General features: G+C 40.0%; 2 protein-coding genes across 2 annotated transcripts; one reads left to right on the forward strand and one right to left on the reverse strand.

Moving 5' to 3' along the window:
* Positions 1–3,678: 3,678 nt before the first annotated feature.
* MEIOB (meiosis specific with OB-fold) lies at positions 3,679–19,276 on the forward strand. Its single transcript, XM_037383739.1, has 13 exons — positions 3,679–3,747; positions 7,154–7,211; positions 8,546–8,677; positions 9,423–9,495; positions 10,765–10,960; positions 11,495–11,595; positions 13,269–13,321; positions 13,418–13,513; positions 13,888–13,989; positions 14,489–14,642; positions 15,016–15,199; positions 15,696–15,782; positions 16,659–19,276. The coding sequence occupies exons 1-13, from the start codon at positions 3,679–3,681 to the stop codon at positions 16,785–16,787; spliced, it is 1,434 nt and encodes a 477-aa protein (XP_037239636.1). The 3' UTR covers positions 16,788–19,276.
* Positions 19,277–19,311: 35 nt separating this feature from the next.
* On the reverse strand, positions 19,312–20,662 carry FAHD1 (fumarylacetoacetate hydrolase domain containing 1). The gene has a single exon (XM_037383751.1). It carries the CDS (start codon positions 20,469–20,471, stop codon positions 19,788–19,790), a length of 684 nt encoding a protein of 227 aa, XP_037239648.1. The 5' UTR covers positions 20,472–20,662; the 3' UTR covers positions 19,312–19,787.
* Positions 20,663–20,669: the final 7 nt, after the last annotated feature.

The raw sequence follows: 20,669 nt of genomic DNA on the forward strand, positions 1-20,669 counted from the left end.
ATGGGAAAGTAAAAAGCAGCTTTTTTTCAAAACGTAGGTGCATTGAAAATGGGAGTGGAACTAAACCACAAAGCAAAACCATCCGATCATTAGCTGTCTGCTGAGACTATGGGGACTCTGAGGAGCAGTGCACAACAGCATCCTTGTTCCGGTGGCTTTGAAATGAAACAAAGCCTGCGGCCCTGTGCTGGGGACACCAGCAGCATTGGGTTTCACCTGCCCTTTGTGCTTGTGGGAGAAAAGCAGCTCAACCTGGACAAAACCTAATGAAAGTGGTGACCATGCTGGGCAGCAGCACAAGGTCCTAGCTCAGTTCAGCAAGGCTCCATTTAAGCAGGTGTTTGTTCCACCAAAACCTTGCTGAGATACTACATAAGCTCAACGCCTGCAAGCCCATGGGCTGTGATCCTGCTCTTACCACCCTCCACAGTGGTGGAAACCCTGTGGATCTCCTGTCAGGGTAGGGTTTTCCCCCTGATTTACCTTGCAGTCATGGTGGTAAGGATAACACCTGTACTGTTGCCAGCATTTTCCAGCTAGCGTACACCTTCTCCTTACCGTTTGATTAGGATCCTGTCACCATGTTCATTATCTTCTGTTTGTTCATTAGCTTGAGATAATTAAAACTACGGAACTAACAAAAAAAATTATTTTATGCTGCTTACCGGAGACTTCAAACCTATGGAATAAAGTTAGATCCGTGGATCGCACTGTATAAAAGGTGTCCTAAAAACCAACCACCTAGGCTGTCAGTTCTCTGGCATGCCATTTGTCATCAGCATGGTGTAATTATCAGGGACTTTAGTGACACAATAAATATGAGAGCACAGGTGGTATCCATTTTCAGCTGTTTAATTGAAGAAATGAAAGATCCTGTAATACAGAGTCAACATAGAGAATTTGTCAGGCTACACTAAAAACTTCAATAACCATGACCCTGAGGTCATAAAATTACTCATCAGGAGTAAAATTTTTTTATGATACAGAAGTGAAGAGTATCGATTTTATAAAAAATAATTTTATATGCAATATAAATGGACAAAATGGTTCACTCCAGTCTTCTGCAGGGTCTGAAAACCCAGGAGTGCTGTGTGCAAATCAATACAAATAATATCTTAAACCATAAATTTTAATTCATTTATAAAATATAGGCTGTGTTTTTTCTCCCTTAGAGCCACCACACACAAAAAAAAGAACAAAACCCCAAAAACCAACTAGGGAATGGCTCCTCCAAAGCTTTCTGGAATTTGCTTTGTCTTGCTGGTGTATTGTGCATTTATAACTGTAGCAGAATAAGGTTGACTTTAGACTTGTGGGCTGGTGTTCCGTTGACTTTAAGTCCAGGATCTTGAGAGCTGCCAGTGGTCCTGCTGAATGCGTTTGGTTAAGGAAAAAATCTTCCAGGGCCTACTGTGGAGTAGCATGGCAAGAAAATACTGAAATTTTGTTAGAACAGCAAACAAAAGATGCAGTTGGGTGGTTCAAATCAAGGCCTTACCTGGGAAAGCTGGTGCAGTCGGGGTGAAGCCGCTGCCCTGAGGGAGCGATGGGGCAGCCATGGGGGGTGGCTGGGGCAAAGCCCCACAGATCAGAGGGCTCGCAAAGAGTGAAACCCAAGCTCTGAACCCTCAGCTCCAACCTGTGGCACACCTCGCTGGCTGAAGCTGATGGTGGTGTGCTCTGAGCTGGTCCCCCTGGGCTGAACACCATTGCAAAAGCGCCCTGACCCTGAATTTCAGGTGAGGTTGGGTTTTTTTGGTAGCTTTCCTCTGAGCCCTGGGGCCATGGCTGGCTGCCAGAACCCTGGTTGCCCTTGCACTGTTCCCCTCACACCTGTGCTGGCCTCTGAAGGAAGGCTGCACACAGCAAGAGAATGCTAAGCCCTTTTCCCACCCACAACACTTGCTGCCATTTTGCGTTCCTGTCCTCAGCCGCCATTTTGTCTCTCTGTCCTCAGCACCTCACGCCTTCCTTTCGGGGTGCTGCCTTCCCACCCCAGCTGCTCTGTGTCTCCCCTGAGACCCCTTGGCAGTAGCTGGGGCTGCGGTAAGGGCTCCTGCCTCCAAACTGGTGCTGTCTGCAGCTGTGTGGAATGGCCGCCACGTGCTGTCAGGTCTTGGAGAGGGAAAGACATTAGGAGGAGGATGGGCCCACACAAGAAAAATCTGTTTGCAGAGTCTGTCCTGGCTTTTGGGGTGCAAGCTCGTCTGGTGGCAGACACCACTTTGGGATGGTCATACTTTTATTTATTATGATTTCCGTCTTGTTCTTTCTCTCAGAAGAAGGTCTGATCCCAGGTGGTTGTGAGAGGGTTCCCTCGGCTGTCCTCGGGTGTGCTGCCCTGCCTCTGAGGGGTGAGCGAGGCTGCAGCTTCCCGGTAGGGCCTGCAGCATTTTAAATCTAAATTACCTCCTTAATCTTCCTTGGATACTTGTGTTCCCAGTGCTGTTTTCTTTAAAGTGATTCAGCTGTGGTGTGAAGTATGTGCTTTAACAATATTTAACTTCTTTTGAGGCAAGAATATTAACATGCCTTGGAGGGATAGCTGAGGTGACTTTCCTACATAAGTGAACATTTATTCTTCCATATAATGGGATGGGAATAGGTTTGAAGGCCTCGTTGTTCAGTGGTTTTTGTAAGGCAAATTTGGGATATCTTCCTGTGAGAGTTTGGTTTGAAATGTTCTTTTTGAGAAATCACTTTGGTCTCAGATAACTGCTTGCTTTTTAAAGAGTGTAGACTATTTCTTTTCTAGTGTGTTCAACAGTTCATTATACTAATGCACGATGAAATGGTTAACAGTTCTCACACAAGGTGCCAGGTATAAAGACTGTAAAAGCCATTCAGGACTTCTCTTATAAAGTTTGAACAGGAGTCCTCTGAAAAATGTCAGCAGTTCTCTCACATTAAAGGTTATTAAGATTTGGACAACTTGATGGTTCCTTTTACAAAAAAAAAAAAAAAAAAAGTCTGACAACTATTTGCTAAATATCAGTAATGTCTCTGAGTGTACCCATGAAATAATAAGAGGCATTCAGACAGGCTAACAAAGCATCCATAGCCCAACTTTGGCATCAATAGAGAGGACTTGAGTGCACAGCAGCTCACGGGAATGGGCAGTAATGCTATGTTGGCAGCCTGGAAATAACTGATATTTTAAAATTTTATTTTAATGAATTAAAAACTTTTCTGCTTTGAGGACAGAACACACTCACATTTTAAAGTAGTTTAATATTAAGTCCAAAACTCAATGAAGGTGGTTTGCAACCCAACACTTTTCTTTCCTCCCATGTAAATGGCCTTTTATATATGAACTGCCTCATTAAATTCAGTTGGGTTTCCCAGACAGGAGAAGGAGGGTAAATATTTTTCAGAGGTTGGTGCTAATGGAGTCATTTAATGCTGAAAAAATAAATAAATAAATAAAAATTACAGACCTTTATTTGAGAAACACAAGTAGAGTAGTTATAGTAAAATTCATAACTTACATTGCCAAATACAAACAATAAAGGATTGTCTACTTCAGACAGCTCAAAATGCTTTTTATTGAAAACAGATGCTATTCAGGTCAAAACATTTGAGTTAAAAAATAACTTGTTATTCTCACTGTGAATAGTTAAGTGATTTGTTTAAATTTTTAAAAAATCTAAATTAGTTTTCTCAAGTTACAGATAAAGAATGGCTTATTCTAGTTCAACACAGGACTTCGTTGCACTTTCAGATCTGCATCCAAATCTTGCTCGTCCTGTAAGTCGCATAGACATAGTACTTTTGTTCTCAAATGAAATTGTATACAACTGTATTATATTACTGCAAAATTATGTAATTGACGTGTATTTAGATACTAATAGCATTAGTGTAATTGTTAGATATAAAGTACCTTACCTTCTTTGTGTATAAACCAGCAAAATGAAAATTGATGCTGTTGTTGTCCATAGTATGAGGATACCACAACTATAGATATTGACTGGACAATTCAATGTCTGAAAGTATCAGAGGCTTCTTTGTAATGTTTTAAATGGATGCTGAATTAGTAAAGACATGTACAGAGTCAGCATTATGTAGTCACAATACATCTGTAACCTACAATGGTCTTTCACTACAAACTATGAACGTAAGGCCCAATCCTGCAGTCTTTACTTGTGCTCTCAATCCCTCTGAGCTAAAGAACATAGTCCTGAATTATTCAAACAAAACTCTTGTTGAATGGTATGGTGTTTTAGCTGGATAAAAGTCTCACAATTACATGTCAGGTAAGATAGTTTCTGTTTCTTTAGAACAAAAAACAGGTTTTGTGGTTGTCAGTTTGTAAGGAGCTAAGAATTTTGCTTGTGGGAGTACAGGAGAGCAGGATGAACCAAAACAGAAACTTAAACAGCAAAGCTTTGTAGTTGGCAGATTCGTACAGGTGTTTGAATGATTTCTTTAATTGGTTTTTGTTGTCATGATATGAGTGAGGACTATCATCAATGGAGTAAGAGCTGAGCAGGGGAGTGTGCTGTAAAACTCAGTATTTTCGTCTTTTGGGTTTTAGATGGTTGAACAAAAAATAGGGCGTCTGGGGAGCACAGTTTTTCATTCTTCGCTCTCTAAAATGGTGTTTTAATGTGAGAGGGAGAAGGCTATGTTATTCTCTGTCGCAGTGTTTCCCACCCTTCACTGTGTAGCCCAGCAGCAGTAACATCTCTTCTGAGTATTCAGTGGTGCTGGGAATTGGAGCCTGGAGGACAAAACAGAGGTGGCCTTTCCCCACAGATGCACTGGGAGCTTTGCAGTGTTACAACCCTGTCTCCCCATCCAGTTTAAAGTAGATGCGCTGTATGCAGAGCTGTATGCCCCATGGAACTCCTGATGCTTGTGGAGAGGGTAAAACCAAGGAGTTTTCCTGTTCCCTCAGCTTTTTATTTGGGAGGAGCACAGTTGAGCCCTTTTTTCTCATTTCTTTCAAACAAATGAAAGAGAAATCACAGAAAAGGGATGAATTAGGAGAAGGAGTTTTATACACTCTCCCAGCGGTGTTGTATATTCTTTCCAACTTTTTATAAACTCCTGGTCTCCAGCAAAGCTAATTTAATTTGTCATTCACTGCTATTCTCAGAGTGATCCACTCACTCAGTGAAAAGCTTGTATTTTACAAATAAAGATAATCTTGAGTATCGCAATTAGCAACCTATAGTGAAGAAAGTATTTTTATAAAAAAGTAATTCACTTGTATCTATGATGCAGTCATGATCTCACGATTACTACCTGTTTAGGAAGCTAAAAGGGCTAAGCATACATCATTCAAAGTATTAAAATGTCACAGTTTTTTACTTTGCATCTTGTTTTTTAAAAGTGAAGTAGATCAAAGCCTAAGAAACCTGCAATGCGTTAATGTTGCAGTTTCATGATTTGGTTGAGCAGCCTCAAGCAATGCTCTGCCAAAAAAGGCAGTACTGCCTGCTTCCCTGTCACAGGCCTGTTCCGCTCCACTCCTCCTCTTTTGGTGAAACTAGTGCTTGTGTAGTTGCAGAATAAGCTGATCAAGGAAATGATCTCTGGAAGCTGTCCTACCCTCTTTCTCCACAACCACCCCCCAAAATAGTTTCCAGCCAGATCACTTCCTTCTGCCAGCTTGCTGTGCAGGCTTACTGCTAATACAAGAGCAAGAGAGAGGTGAATATAGTGAATATATTTGCAGCAGAGACAAGGGAGATGTCTTTTGGAAACGACTGATTTACATCAGCTTAATTCATGTGAAGTCATCCTAAATGTCAGGGTTTTTTGACTAGTGGTGAGATACAGGTTATGTTGCACTCTGATTTAATTGAAATGTTTCCTGTTTTGGTTTTTTTGGCTTTTTTAAGAAACAAAACAAAACAATCCTAATCTAAATCACTGCATGTTATGGACAGAAAGTATTCTGTTAGAAAGACTGGAAGAACTAGGATATTGCACTGTTGTACCCATAGTCCTCTTAATGAGTTAGTTTGCATCGCTGTAGGATAAGACAGTTACCTTGCTCCATCTAGTGATTCAAAATAAACTGGGAACATGAGATCGGATATTTGAGCACGTCAATATCGTTACAGGGAAGTCAGGCTGCATTGCTTTGTGAATAGGTGCAGGATTCAGCCTGTGTGGACTATTAAATATTTGGTTACACTGCCCCTTGCCAGCTGGCTGCTGGGGTTCGCCTGCTGGAACGAGGAAGTCAGGCAGTACTGCAAGTAAATGTCCGTGTGAGGTGGAGGATGTGTGGGACACTTCGTGTTTTGAAGGATCCATGCAGTGTTGCAAATTCAGTCTCCCCTTCCAGTCCTTGTTACCAGCTTTCATTGCTTACCTCTTAAATATCAAACTAGCACCGCAATACTCCTCTCTCATGCTGAGGAGGACCTTTAAAAAAAAAAACAACAAAACCAAAAACCCCCCAAAAAACCCCAACAACCCACCACACAGCTATATATTAATACATATATGATCCTGTGTGTATTTGCTCCTAGTAGTTTTGTTTGACAATTCAGTCTGGGGTGCTTTTGCATAATAAATACAGGTTTAGCAAAGCAGAATAAGATTGATTTTGTTTTGAATTGTCAGAACAGTTCATTGCCTGTTCTCTTTGTAGTTGGTTGAGAGACAGACAGCAAGAAAGAAGAGGAACCTGTAGAAATTTGTTGCTTAGATGAGGCTAGGATAAATGGCCCTCCCTGTGGATGTACACGTGTGTATTCTAGTGCTGACTGCAGGGGAAACCTCGGATGCTTAACTGTAAAATAAATCCTGTCCAGGCTTTTCATGGTGCATTTAAGGAGATCTGAGACCTGTGCACAGAGCATGAAATAACAATAGTGCTGCCTACCTGAGAAGAGATTGCTGTAGAACAGCCAAAATTGTGCATGTTTTGGGTGAGCTTTTGCCCTCCCATTGTCTTTACAAACAGAAACAGATGTATTTCTCCTAATATTTTTATTAGTCACTCTTTTTCTTTATGTAAAATTGTATGTTTATGTTTTAGCCTTTAGTTCATATGGTACTTTGAAATAAATAGATTAAAATGATTACCAGTCAGAAATATGTTTATTATCATCAGTGAAGTACAAGTCCATGAAATCTAATTCATCATTTACATCTGTGTTTAATGCTTGTATTCTATAATATTTTTATTTTTTAGAATGTAATCGGTGTGGTTATTGGGAAAACAGATGTCAGAGGCTTTCCAGACAGAAAAAGTACAGTACCTTTTAACTGGTTTTCCTTCTTTTTCTTATACAGTATAATTTGGCATATATAACTGAAAATAGTATTTGAACAATAAACAGACTTCTTAGTGTAAAACATAGAGAATAAAAATGCACAAAAAAAATATAATCGTGTGTGTTTGAGAATCAAGATGAAAAAGCAGCATTAATTTGGCTGGACCTTATAAATTATAATTTGTTTGGAAAAACTTAATCATGGGAGTGTTTCAGGGTCTAGAAAGATGGTACTGATTTAAACCACTATTGTATAAACACTGCTGGAATTGATCTGGTCCCTTCAAATTCATTCTCTCTTAAAACAGATATGTTAAGAATCTGTCCTGAGGAGCAAAACAAGTAATTTCTGGTCTGAGATGTTAATACAGCATAAGTTGGAAATTGAAATAACATATCCACAGCTTAGAGTTGATACAGACACAGTTAGGAAGCATCTCCAGTCCCAGAGAGCCATTCCCGCTCTGTGCGGAGTGCTCAGCTCTTCTGCTGGATTGTTGTCACGCTGAGCTGCTCTGGTGGTGAATTTTTAGAAGGCAGGCATCGTTGTCACTGGAAGCAATTCTATACAGTTTAAAAATGTGGTGTTCATATTTATGCCTCCATGGAATTATGCTTACCCTATACATATTACTATACAGTTTTCATTGATAATTTAATTATTGCATAATGCTGTATGATCCATGGAAAGCTTTGTTAATTAGCTGTAAGAGAAAAGGGAGTGCACTGTTTCAGAGACTGGTACCCTCTTGACTGTGAATTTTCCATAAAGCCAGAAACACTTTGCTTACTTCCCTTTATTGAGTCAAACCTCTTCATACTACCTGGCCGCTGATACTGCCTGTGGTCTGCAGCCTTGTATGTCATCAGGGTGGTCTTGTACGTGGCCACGGCCACTAAAAGACAGCCTGCCTACTACAAATTTTGGACCAGTAGGTACGCTCATTCACAGAATTGCTTCATGTGATAGCCTCGTTGATGTGTTTGTCCGTACCTTGAATGTAGCATCGTACGGTTCTTTTATTTCTCTGGCATTAGGTCTATTTATGCGATGCTGCCTGAAGTTAAGTGATATGTGTATGTGGATGGATGGTTCAGGTCCAGCTGCAGCGTGAGTTGTAGCCATCCCTGTTCGTGAACACGTCTGCTTACTGAACAGGCTCCTGACCTCTAGTGGTACTCTCCCGATTGAGGGTAGTAATTTCACAACAAAATCTAGAAAAGCCTCAAAATAGTAGTTTTTACACAGATCTTCTAGACTGAAATCAAGATGTGCTAATGAATTGTAATAGTGCTGTTTATTTTTGCAGACATTGGGTCCGAAAGATACACCTTCAGTTTTACTATTCGTGATTCACCAAGCGATTTTATAAATGTAAATTGTTGGGGCAGAGAAGAGTATATTAGATCACTTTCAGAAAGCTTTAGAGTTGGTGACTGTGGTAAGTTGGAGTTTATTCTTAACACGTTTCTGTTTGAATGTGGGGTTTTTCCCAGTAAATCAGTGTTACATGTTTGTGGTTTTGCTATATTTTTCTCTGAGGACTCAGAAAACAGTGTAATTGGAAACAAATTGTTCAGTTATGTTAAGTAAAAAGAGGAAAGGAGTAAGATTTCAAGGATTTAAATGCAAAACCAGTAAATATGTCAACAAAAAGACCAGATACAAACCCACTGAATGCAGCCACCCAGAACTTACCTATGGTTAACCTATCTATAGTCTTAAATGATATTCAGTTCTTATAAGTTCCAAAAAACAAACTGTAGTTCAGTGTTTTTCTTCATTTTTGTTTAGTTATAGATATGGCTATGATTGTTCATAAAAAAACATCATAAATCTTGTATTTATTTCTAGTATGTGCTTTTATCTTGTTAAGTTAATAGAACGACTTTGCTGCCCATGGTTGCTAGACCAGTGTTTGGATGAAACTTGTGACTGTGAAGAGCATACACAGAAGAACTCAGTGTTGTTTTATTTCCATTAAATGTCTTGAGGACTTCTGTGGGACTTTGGCTTCATGTGAGCTGCCTGGACAGATCTGGTTTTCAGTATGAAAACATTTGGCAATAGTTACTGCACATACCTTTTCCACATCAGCCTTGAAAATAACCATTTTAAAAAGCCATCTCTCTTTATGTGTATCTGTATTCAGTTTCCTAACGTTACTTATCAATGTTTTATTTTAGTTACAATTGAAAATCCTTTAGTTCAGTCAAAGGAAGCCGAAAGGGAAGAAAAATTCAGCCCTGTAACTCCTAGGTAAATGTAAAGCATAGACTGGCAGTTCTTTCCAGAAAGATGAAAGTTAATACTTGCTGTAGTTGCCGACCAACTGCAGCAGCATGCAATTAGTAGAAATAGTTGGGGTTAGTCCTCTTGTGTAGCTGAACCTTCCACCCAGTGTTCAACTATGTATGGTTAAATCATCTCAAAAGAGAATGTATTTCTCTGTATATGGTCTGTGGAGTTTTGTAATTCTGAGTAGTCTACTAAAATAATTTGAAATTGATTTTGCTGAAGTGTTTCATCAGACATAACTGTTCTATAGACAGTATATCCTTATCAAAATCCATTCAAATGACATGTTTATCTAAAAGGTATTTGCTGTCTGTCGGTCCGTTCCCTAAAATCTGAACAGTTTGAACCAGTATATGAAAGTAACATTGCAAGTCGTACTTTAGATAGATATAACTTCTTTTAGGTATCTTAGATGTAGGTGTTATCCAAGATGTAATTGTTAGACTAATATGCCTGTTCTTTAATTAGGGTTTCTTTCCTAATTGGTCAGATTCTAATATTTTTAGTCATATGGCAGTTGTAAGGATATTGCATATAAGCACATTATATTGGCAAGTTGGAAGTTTTATATTCTTGCTCTACTGATCATCTCTAAGGTTTGTTATAGCAGTTACACTCACTTTCTGGCTAAGCAGAAATAAGTAAAAGAACAAATGTCAGGTAGAAACTTCACTGATGAAAAGAGCTCCTCTCTGAGTCTATAGAGTTCATAAGCATTTGTAAAATACATTTGTCCAGAAAATATTGAATATAACTTATTTCCACTGGCTAACAGTGCATTATAAATATTACTGAGGTCACTGGGCTATTTACTTTTGAAAGCACTTTACCATATCTAGTCTGACTATAGTGATGTCTTATTATGTCATGATGCTAAAACCTCTCAATTATCTAGATTACAGACATTTCAGAATTTATTTTATTTTTAGGGATTGATAAGAGCTGACAGAGTTACAAATATGTATTGTACGTTGCTCGTGATTCACACTGGCTTTTCAATTCTAAATGAGTTTAATGTACACAACAAGCCATCTTCTGTAAGAGAAAAGCATGTAACCTTTTCAAAAATAAATTTAGAACAAATTACACTTTTTCATATCTTAAGGGAAAAAAGAAAGGAATAAATCAGCAGTCATTTTTCTCATGTGAATTGAGTTAACATTTTACACTGTTAATATATTGGTGAGTGAAATGTTAATCAATGTGATTTGTTTTGTGCATACTATCTAGTTGCTACAAATTACTGCTCAGTGAAAATCATTCAGTGGTCAAAGCATCTTCATGTTACGGAAGGGACACCAAACTACTTTGTCTGTTGCATCTGCCTGTCAAGGACCCTCAGGATTATTATTCACTGGGTGATATCATTGCAAATGGACAAAGCCTTGACGGAAGAATCCTTAATGTGCTTGCAGCTGTAATGTCAGTAAGTTAAGGAGCCACAACAGAGTAGTGCTTGTTTACTGTACCATGGGTAACTGAATTAACTAAGTGTGAATATGGATTTGGGGACTCACAGTGGATGGGAATCAGTGGGTCTGTTTAGGTTGGCAGTCACTTGGGCTGAGATACAATAACCATACAAGCTACTTGATGAGATTTTTGTCAACACCACAAGGAGGGAAACTGAGGGAATGGAAATGTCCTGTATCAGTCATCTTTTCAAAATCATGTGTGTGCAAGCAGTAGATAACTTGAAATTTGTAAGCCACAAATCTTTATAAAATAAAATGTGTCCCTTTATCTTGAAGTAAAATTACTGTTAAACATTTGTTTAACATATAAATGTAAATGTAATAAACATGTAAACATAGTGTGCATGGGGTGGTGGGTGGTTTTTTAGTGGTCTACAGGGATTTTTTTTTTCCCCCTTTTCAACTTTTCTATTTGCTAGGTTATCCCTTTTATTCTCCTGAACACTTAGTAAAGGAAACATAAATGCTTCTTTTTCTTCTTAAAGGTTGGGGAGCCAAAGTATTTTATGACTTTGGACAAAAGAAAAGGTCAGAGATGTGAAGTAAAGCTGTATGATGAAACAGAGATGTCTTTTCCAATAGTATGGTAAAATGCTTTTTATTTCACTAAAATACACAATTAACACAAGACTAGGTAAAGAGATTAACTATAATTACATACTGTTACAACACTGTCTTTTAATTAAAATTTATTATTTGGGTGGCAACTGTGATGAGGCAGCAAGGTACACTGCACAGAGGCTTAAAAAAGAGATTCAATAGAGTGACCTTATATACATTGTTGCTGGCAGACTGCTAGCTCATCAATGGCAAAATGAAGCTTAATTCTGAAGAGTTACTTTTTTTTTTTTAATGTGGAAATTCGAACTAATTCAGTAAATGGCATTTAAAAACAGCTGCAAAGGCAGTACATTTCTTCCACAAACTGGGCATGAGGAAGAGGAGGAGCATGCTTCATTTTTAAAGCCAAGCAGAATTAACAAGTGGAATGGAAACAGGCTGAAATAGTTTTAAGTGTTTAAAATAGCACAGAAATATTTTGATACTACTTTGGCCATATTTTCAAGCTGTATCCCATTTACAAACCTGACTATGTCCATACCGTTTATGCATTTAAACAGTGACTTGTTTACACAGCAACATTTGCACTTTGCCCATCCTTTGTTCAATCAACTTGTGCCTTACTTACATGCAAGGGGGGGGGTTGTATTAGTTTGCACTGGGTTTGCTGTTCGTTGTTCCTCTGTTGACCTTTGTTCTTTAGACAGAAGTAGCAAGATAGCATTGCACTCTATGTCTGAGTTAGAAACTGTATTACCATTCAGTGTAATGTTTAACACACTTGATGTACACACACGAACAATAGGCAGCATCTATGTTGTGAAGCTTTCTAGCCTTTGAGCTGCCACCGATGTTGATTTTGCAGCAGCACCTCCCATCGTCGTGTTTCACAGCGACACAGAGCTGCATACTTGAGGCCTCAGAAGCAGAGTCTAGGTGCCTTTTGTACTTTCATGGAGCTGTAGGTAAAGGCAAAGACTCAGGAAATCCTTGAGCAACAGCATTGTAGTGAAGAGGTTTTGGAGGCCATCAGTGAAAGAGGTGGCTGAGCAATGCTAAAGAAAACGTAAATATTTCAAATCTTTCTCCAAGGATTAAGAAAAAAAACCCACCAGAACAAAACTGTGCTTTGGCAGTATTCTTGCCATCCAGACTTAAAAGGAACAAAATAAGATTTCATCAAGGGACTTAACCATCAAATTATCATTTTTGAGGGATACCACTGACCTCACTCTAGTCTCATCATCCACAGTTACAGGGTTGCAAAGCTGGCTGAACATCTGGCCTGGCGATGTGAGCAATCAACTTGTTCCTACAGAAGAGGCTCAGCTGATAAGCAGTTATTTTAACTGTGATTTGCTTTAGTTAGAAATTACTTTTGTCAAATCTCTGAAATACAGTATTTTTCCAGATATATTCTTCATTTAATCATTTTGAACAATCTAATAGCCCTTTATTTTATCCTGTTTGGCATGGGATGAAATAGGGGCTGTATTAGACTGTACATAAAGCATTCTGGCTGGCTGCAAACCAGATGCCTGTGGATTTACATGGCATTTCATTTGCCCGTGTATGTAATGAAGGAGTTGTGTCCCCTTTGACTAATTCAATTATTACTATATTATTTAGTAATTTAGTACTAAACAGTTTGAATGCTATTTTAAAAACGTTCTGCTACATTTACTTTCTTTAATTTAGTTGGGATAATGAATCTATTCAGCTTGCGCAGAGTTGGATCCCACGAGAAACAGGTATAATAGTCTGGGGCTTATGTTTTTACTGTAGTTCATAATGTGATACTTATTCTACAGTGACAGGTTTTGATTGGGTTTTTTTTGTGTGCACAGTAATATTTGCATCAGATGTGAGAATAAATTTTGACAAATTTAGAAACTGTATGATTGCGACTGTGATATCAAAAACCATCATTACCACTAACCCAGGTAAGAGCTGTTGAAGTATTGCTTTGGTATTAGTAATCATTATAGGCTAGAATGCACAAACGATTTTATTGGAGGTCTGATTTCTTCTGCTTGCTTGCCTCAGAAAACTCACTGCTTCTTTTCCGTTATGTAGTGACCAATGCTTTTGGCTTCCACCCATTTCTCTCTTTTTTATTTTTATTTTATTTTATCTAAGCAGCCTTCATATATTCCATGTAAGACTAACAGTTAAAGTGAAAAAGAGGAAAGCATCTCTTGGCTAATTCCAGGGGACAATGTGCTGGTGCTACCAGAATGAAAAGTTGTAGAATATAATTATGCTGTTATTTTTACATGCTACATATATTAATAATTTTTAAAAATACATTTTCAAGAAACAGCAGAAGCAAATGTTCTCTTCAGCTTCATAAAAGAGAGTGCACAATCAGGAACTTTGCATGATAAACTGAAAGAGCAGTCAAAAGAATCCATTAACTGTAAGTATGGTTCCAAACACTTTGATTTTATTTAATTGTACAGTGTAGTTTCATAGTGCAGCTGAAATACTAAGTTCTTGCTCTGTGTGGGCATAGAAACAAAACTAAGGTATAGCCCGGCTGAATTGTTAAAGTTTAGGCTGTTGTTACCATGGGTTATCCCTTACATTGTCAGTTACGTGTCTTCAGGGTTGGTGACTGCCAGTTGCAGCTTGTCTGGTGTGTTCTGTCTTGAACGAGTACGAAAAATGGAGAGGGAAAGTTTTCTCTCAAAAAAACATTCTGGGGGATACAGAGATTAAATATTAGATATTTTCCTGATTTGAGTCTGCTTTTGTCCCCAAATGGTAAGCCTGCTCCAAAAGGAAGGTGTGTGGGGCTTTGCTGATGCTTTAGATCAAATCTTCTCCTGTTTATTACTGTAAGATCTGTTTTTTGTCTTCGCTTTTCTGTGTCATTTCTTTCTCAGATGCACTTAACATGTTTTTTAAACTTTTAGTGGAGACTATAGTTGATGTTTATACTGTGAAACAGCTGAAAGAAAAAGCTTTCCAGAGTGATGGAAAACTTGAACCAGTTTATGGCATTATTTATGGCTACATTTCTACACTGGACATTGATGATAATGCATCTAAAGTTGTACGCAACAGATGGTAAGCAACTGCCTGTTTTAAATTTGTATTAAAAAATGCTTGTCCTTCTTCCCTGATCCCAAATTAGGTAGAACAGTATTTTAGTCCAGTTCCAGACAAGAAATAAAACTCCTCTGGAGGAGTCCTTGTAGGTTTCTGTTGTGACGACTTCCAGAAGTAGCAAGGAAGAGGAGCTGGCTTTATGAAGGACCTGCTTTTTCCTGTCCTAGAGGAGCGAAGAAGAAAGAGGCCATTTTGTCTCAGGTGGACTTAAGAGTTTAGAAGATGAAGAATTTTTTTAAAGAAAAAATGTCTCTTGGGAAATCTCAGTCTAGAAAACAGTTTCAATTAGGGAGGAATTGCATATATGCATTAATTACCTTCTCTGTTTCAGTTCAATATGCCGTTTTATAGTGAATGAAATGTCAAACACATGCACTTTCTGCAGTGACGTCTCTTCAGATTCAAAGTCAACTTTTGCAAGCTTTGACATACTCGTCGACCTGACAGATCACACAGGCACTCTTTATTCTTGTTACCTGTCTGACTGTGTAGCTGAGGAAACATTAGGCTGCACAGTGAGTAGAAATGAATTAGCTTGTTCTTATTTGATCTGAGCTGTGAAGCCTGATGAAAATTACAAATTTATGTAAATGTTCTTTGTGTGTGTGTGTACATTAGTTAAACAAATTGCACATGCATATGCATATGGATATAGACACACAAGGCTTTTTAACAAGTCAAAAGTTAGAAGTCAGTAGCTGCTAATAAGAAGAAATGTGTTAAATGTAAGACTGAATTTTCAGAATACCACTTTATTTTAATTAATTTGCACTTTTCTGAAAAGATGGTTGGAATTCCCTAACTTTGATTCTCAAAGACTGCAGTTTATTCTGATTAATCTGACTGTCTTGGTACATTTATCACACCAAACACTATGTTAAAATAGAAAAATACAGCTTAGAAATGTATTAAAAAAATGTGTAAGATGCTCTTTTCATCATCACTTTGTTGTGGAGATGTTGTTATAACTATATGCCAAAGAAGTGTTCTGTGGTGTCCTGTTATTAACAGGTCCATGAATTCCTCGCTCTAGCAGAAGACAAGAAGACTGCATTGAAATGGCAACTTCTTTTGGAACGAAGCAAGATTTATTTTAAAGTTAGTATTTAATGTTAATTTAAAACAGTGGCTGTTTCTCATTCGGTAGTATATTTAGTACTGATTCCATGTCAAGTCTGCTGAACTTTTAAAAATAAGGATTAGGTTTTGTACATATTCTGAATATTCCAGCACTCTGTCGGAATTCCAACACAGGGGATGTCCCTGCAGGATCAGATGTGCAGGCCTCTTTCAGGAGAACTATGGAAGACACAAACTGCTCTTAGCCAATACTGATTAAGGAGCTGGTATTTCAAAAGCATGCATATGTGACTTCCTCAGCCACTGGCTTCTATGGCTGTAGGTTTATAATGAATAAAGTTAACAGTACCTGTTTGCAAGAAGGCAGCACAGTTAATATATGTAACAGATTGTATGGTATATGGCGTCACCCAAGTATATTTCTCAGTCACCTGTATTTTTAGAAATAATGCAATTAGGTTTGTCTAAAATCTGCAGTTCTCCTTAAAGCAACAACAATATTGGATTCACACACGTGGAGCAATTGTTAAAAGATCTGCTATTATTTGCAGCATCCATTTTTAATTGCATGCTGTATACTGGACTAGATTCCTTTTTCATAAACTGCCTGTTCTAGACAACTCTAAACTGACTCCCTTTTTAAACTCACCCTTCTCACCAAAACTGTGCTTACTCTCCCATCTCCCCTACCCTTTGGCTCTATTTCCAGGAAAAAATGGAAGTGTTTTATTTTAGCAGTGGCAGGTATATAGCATGACATGTGTGTACTCATACATAAAATAATGTAAAATAAGTATAACCAAATCTGTCAATTAAACATGCTGTGTGATTTTTGAAAACAATGTATTTCAAAGTGCTACACAGCAGTAGAAACAAAGACCGTTATTTTTACAGGTTACTTTGTCATCCACTTGGAGAACTGGACTGAAAGTGAATGTTCTTTCATGCAAACTGGCAGACCCTAGAGAGGCGAGTTGGAGCTTGTTGGGAAAAGAGACTGGAAATAAGAGATTACACTATTAATAACAGCTAGGAAAAATACTCTCTTTGCTGTATTTGTAGAAGTAGAATGCTGTTGTTGTATTTCACCAAGTATGTTCTGACAGTAAAGAAGGAATATGCATGACTAATGCCTATAATTGGGCTTCTGTGTTGATCTTTTTCAGGTTATTGTACTTTAAAAAGTGTACTAGGGCCTCAGCTTAAGAAAAGATAGTTCTACTGAATTCAGCTCCTTAGAAGTGGAGTGTAAGCTTTCTTCACTTGGTTTAGAATACCTTTGAAAAAATCAGAAATAAATAGTACAATACAGGTCTGAGCTGCTCTGTTTTCAACTGTCTGCTAATTTTGTGCTAGTTTTGTCTTAGTGCAAAATTAAAGCCTCACTTTGAAATACTGCCTGGGTTTGTGGTGCGTGTTGGTAAGTCCAAACACGGAACTTTCGGCAGCTGCAGAGGCTTGGAAATAGCCATGGTGTTTGCAAGGCTGCTTTTCTTTGGGGCAGACTAAGTCTTATTAGAAGAGACTAATCAATTTCCAGGGACCTCTGACAACCAATCAAGCTAAGACTATATGAGTGGCAGAGAAAAAGGGCTCTTCATTAGCAAGACAGTTGTTCTTAGCCAAACATAAAGAACCCAGGTATGCTTATAATATGCCTTTATCCATGTTTTTTTCTTTCCTATTTTTTAATCTATTTCTGTCCTTAGCATCCCCTGCAGCTGGTGCACCGGTCCTCACCACGTGAGCGTATGGGGACTTATTTCAAATGGTGGGAAGATACCAGGGCCGCCTTTTACAAAGTATTTGTTAGGTTAAATACCCTGCGGAACTCAGATTACACTTGGTGCACTACCTACCTGTTAAAGCAACATGGCACACAGAAAACAACTACGGAAACAGTAAATTTTAACAAGTAATCCACCAAGATTGCATCCTCCTACTCATGTGAGTGGGAACAAGGGACTAAAAGCACACCAAAAAAAATTGACCATGTTGGGTCACTGCATCTCTCCTGTTGCAGCAACAAACAACGTCAACCCTTTCCAGCCGTAACAGGTAATATTCTCGTGAATGTTTCCAGTGAGTTTAATTACAGCTCAGCTCCGCGGTCAATAAACAGTGCTGACGGCCAAACTACAAATGATGTGTTGTTGCTGTTGCCATAGATGGTAACATTTGACAGGCAGGAAGAAATGGAAGCAGCACAGAGAGCGAATTTAATTCTTCCTCTTTCAGAATTTATTGACCCCAGCTTCCCTGCTCAGCCCAGCTCTGTAGGCCTGACTTTGCTGCTTGGCCAGCTCCCCAAGTGGCAGCAATATCAGAGCACAGCTTCCCACTGACAGAGCCAGGCTTAAATCGAGGAGCAGTTTGGGCTTCTGCGAGCCCCGGGGCTGGTTGTGTCTGGAGGCAATGGCTATACGCTCCAGCTGGCCTCGGTTCCTGAGGCTGCCCTCGGATGGAGTCTGAATTATGTCCGCAGCACATAGGTCTCATCATACGAAGAACGTTTACATTTGCTTTAAACTATTGGCTTAAGTGAACTGAAATAATATGTGAAATATATTATTGTTATTTCACTGAATATAATTTTTTTAGTTCACTCAAATTACAGCGAACTGAAACACCTGCATGTTTGCCAGACTGGTGCCCAGTGCAGGTGGCATATGGGTATGCAGTAGTGTACTACAGATGCATGCAGCTGGAGAAGCAGGCTGGCAGGAAAATATCTTTTTCTTCTGCTACATGTTGCTCTTTCTTTTTATGACGTGATTTGCAGTATCCTGGACTATGCTGCTCTTTCACACGGGTGCTCATCTTTGGGCTACAGTAATTTTCTCTGTAAGACTCTCCAAATGCACTTCTGAACCCACAACTTTTTCTAGCGATTATTAAGATCTGGCTCCGATAAATGGAAGCATTTAACTTCGGTCCTGGCACATATGTAAAAAAATAAATCATCTGTTCCTGTTAGAAATCAGTCAGTTCTGTGCAACGTTTGAAAATGGTAAGTTTTGATGTTTGCGGGGGGAGGGTTCTTTAAATTATATTTTACAAATCACTGTCCCTCCTTTGAATTTCAAGAGAACCCGCTGTCATGCAAACTAGTAGAGAGTGTTAAATCAGTTGGAGTTTGGAAACTGGAAAAGTTCTACAGTGTGGCTTTTTAACAGCTGGAAATAGTTAAAAAATTCCAACTGTTCCACTGTAAGTAATGGCAGTTGCTGCAGTTAGATTTTTATTAAAAATATATTTAAATGAGTAAAAGTAAAGACAAGTTTGCTGGTGATCTTTAGCAGTGATCTTCTTTATTCTTGATCTTTTATATTATTTTACTCTTAGAAGTATATGTAAAGCTCAGTTTAGGGAAAAAACCCAACAATCTGCCAAGCATCTGGCACACTTCCTGCTGCATTACGCCCCTTGGAGTGCAAGGGAAAGCAATCCTCATTTAATTTGTACATTTGAAAAATGCACGGAGGAATCGTGAAACTAATCTAAAAAGCAAACATCTTTTTCATTATAGAACACCCCAACGAGAGAATTTCCTTCTCAAGCTGCAATTCTTGATTTACTGTTACATGCATCTTTGATTTTTACATTGCATGGGTGAGCTTTAGCTCCTGCATCACCACTTTAATAATTTAATTTTTAATTTTTATTTTAACACGATACATTGACAAAGCTTGAAGCATCAGGAGAACAGAAGAGCACACACCGTGAGCACCAGCCACTGGGCACATAGTCTCCATCGCCAGTTCCAAGGTACGGTTTAGGTATTAATCCCCTTCCCCAAGCTGGATTCCAGGTTCAGAGCCTCAGAGGAGGCTGAAGCCTCCACGGAAATGGGGCTGTTTTAGTCAAAAGCCTTTCAAGCTCATGGGTTACGTGTCCCTGATGCGTGGCAGTCCGTTCAATGGTTGGGCCGTGTGAGTGTCTAATGTAAAGGACAGCTTGTGTCTCTCTTCGCTCCCCAGATGTTCACAGAAGAGCCTCTTCCCTGCGCAGACGGGCTCCCGGTTAGGATCCACGTGTCTGCTGTGCTACCTTAAAGCGCATGGAGAGGACATCTGTTATCCCGGCCTCTATCTCGTCGTTGGCCTGCACAGACCCAACTCCTTTGGGAGATCCTGTCAGGAGCAAGTCCCCTTCCTCCAGGGTGAATATTTCACTGATGTAGCTGATCAGGTAAGGGATGGAGAAGATCATGGAGGAGGTGTTCCCTTCCTGCCTCAGCTCACCGTTCACTTTGAGCCAGATCTTCAGCTTGTGAGGGTCCGGGATCTTCTCCTTGGGCACGAAGTCACTGATGGGGCACGATGTGCGGAAGCCCTTGGCCAAGGTCCAGGGCAGCCCCTTGGCTTTGCACTCCTGCTGGGTGTCCCTGGCCGTCATGTCCAGGCAGAGGGCATAGCCGGCCACGTGCTCCATGGCGGCCTGCTGGGACACGGCCCGGGCCCGCTTCCCCAGCACCACCCCCAGCTCCACTTCGTGGTGCAGGTTGGCGCAGTAGTAGGGCCGCAGGATGGGCGAGCCCTCGCGCACGTAGGCCGAGGAAGGCTTGAGGAAGAAGAGGGGCTGGCGGGGCAGCGCGCTCCCCATCTCCTCGGCGTGCTCGGCGTAGTTGCGCCCCACGCAGACGATGTTCCTGCCCCACTCCCAGAAGCGGGACAGGGGTTTGGAGGAGGAGGAGGAGGAGGCCATGGCCGCCGCGGGTCTCTCCCCCCGCGGACCGCGGGCGCCCTTGGAGCGTCCTTGCCGGGCCCGGAGCCGCGGCGCCGCCTCTGCCCCGGGCCGCTCAGCGCCGAGCCGCCGCTTCCTCCCCGGGTGCGCCGGCCGGGCAGGGCCGGGCCGGGCGGGAGGGGAGGGGGCCGGGCGGGCGCAGCGCCGCCCCCGCCGCAC

Source organism: Falco rusticolus, chromosome 4 (assembly GCF_015220075.1).
Source record: "Falco rusticolus isolate bFalRus1 chromosome 4, bFalRus1.pri, whole genome shotgun sequence".
In the NCBI taxonomy this organism is placed as follows: Eukaryota; Metazoa; Chordata; class Aves; order Falconiformes; family Falconidae; genus Falco; species Falco rusticolus.

Bases quoted from the DNA above. Each gene is read 5' to 3' on its own strand.
- MEIOB (XM_037383739.1), top strand. From the start codon at position 3,679: ATGGCTTATTCTAGTTCAACACAGGACTTCGTTGCACTTTCAGATCTG. The intron at 11,596-13,268 runs GTAAAATGCTTT...TCTTTAATTTAG, and splicing joins ATGTCTTTTCCAATAGTATG to TTGGGATAATGAATCTATTC. The intron at 13,514-13,887 runs GTAAGAGCTGTT...TACATTTTCAAG, and splicing joins CATCATTACCACTAACCCAG to AAACAGCAGAAGCAAATGTT.
- FAHD1 (XM_037383751.1), bottom strand. From the start codon at position 20,471: ATGGCCTCCTCCTCCTCCTCCTCCAAACCCCTGTCCCGCTTCTGGGAG.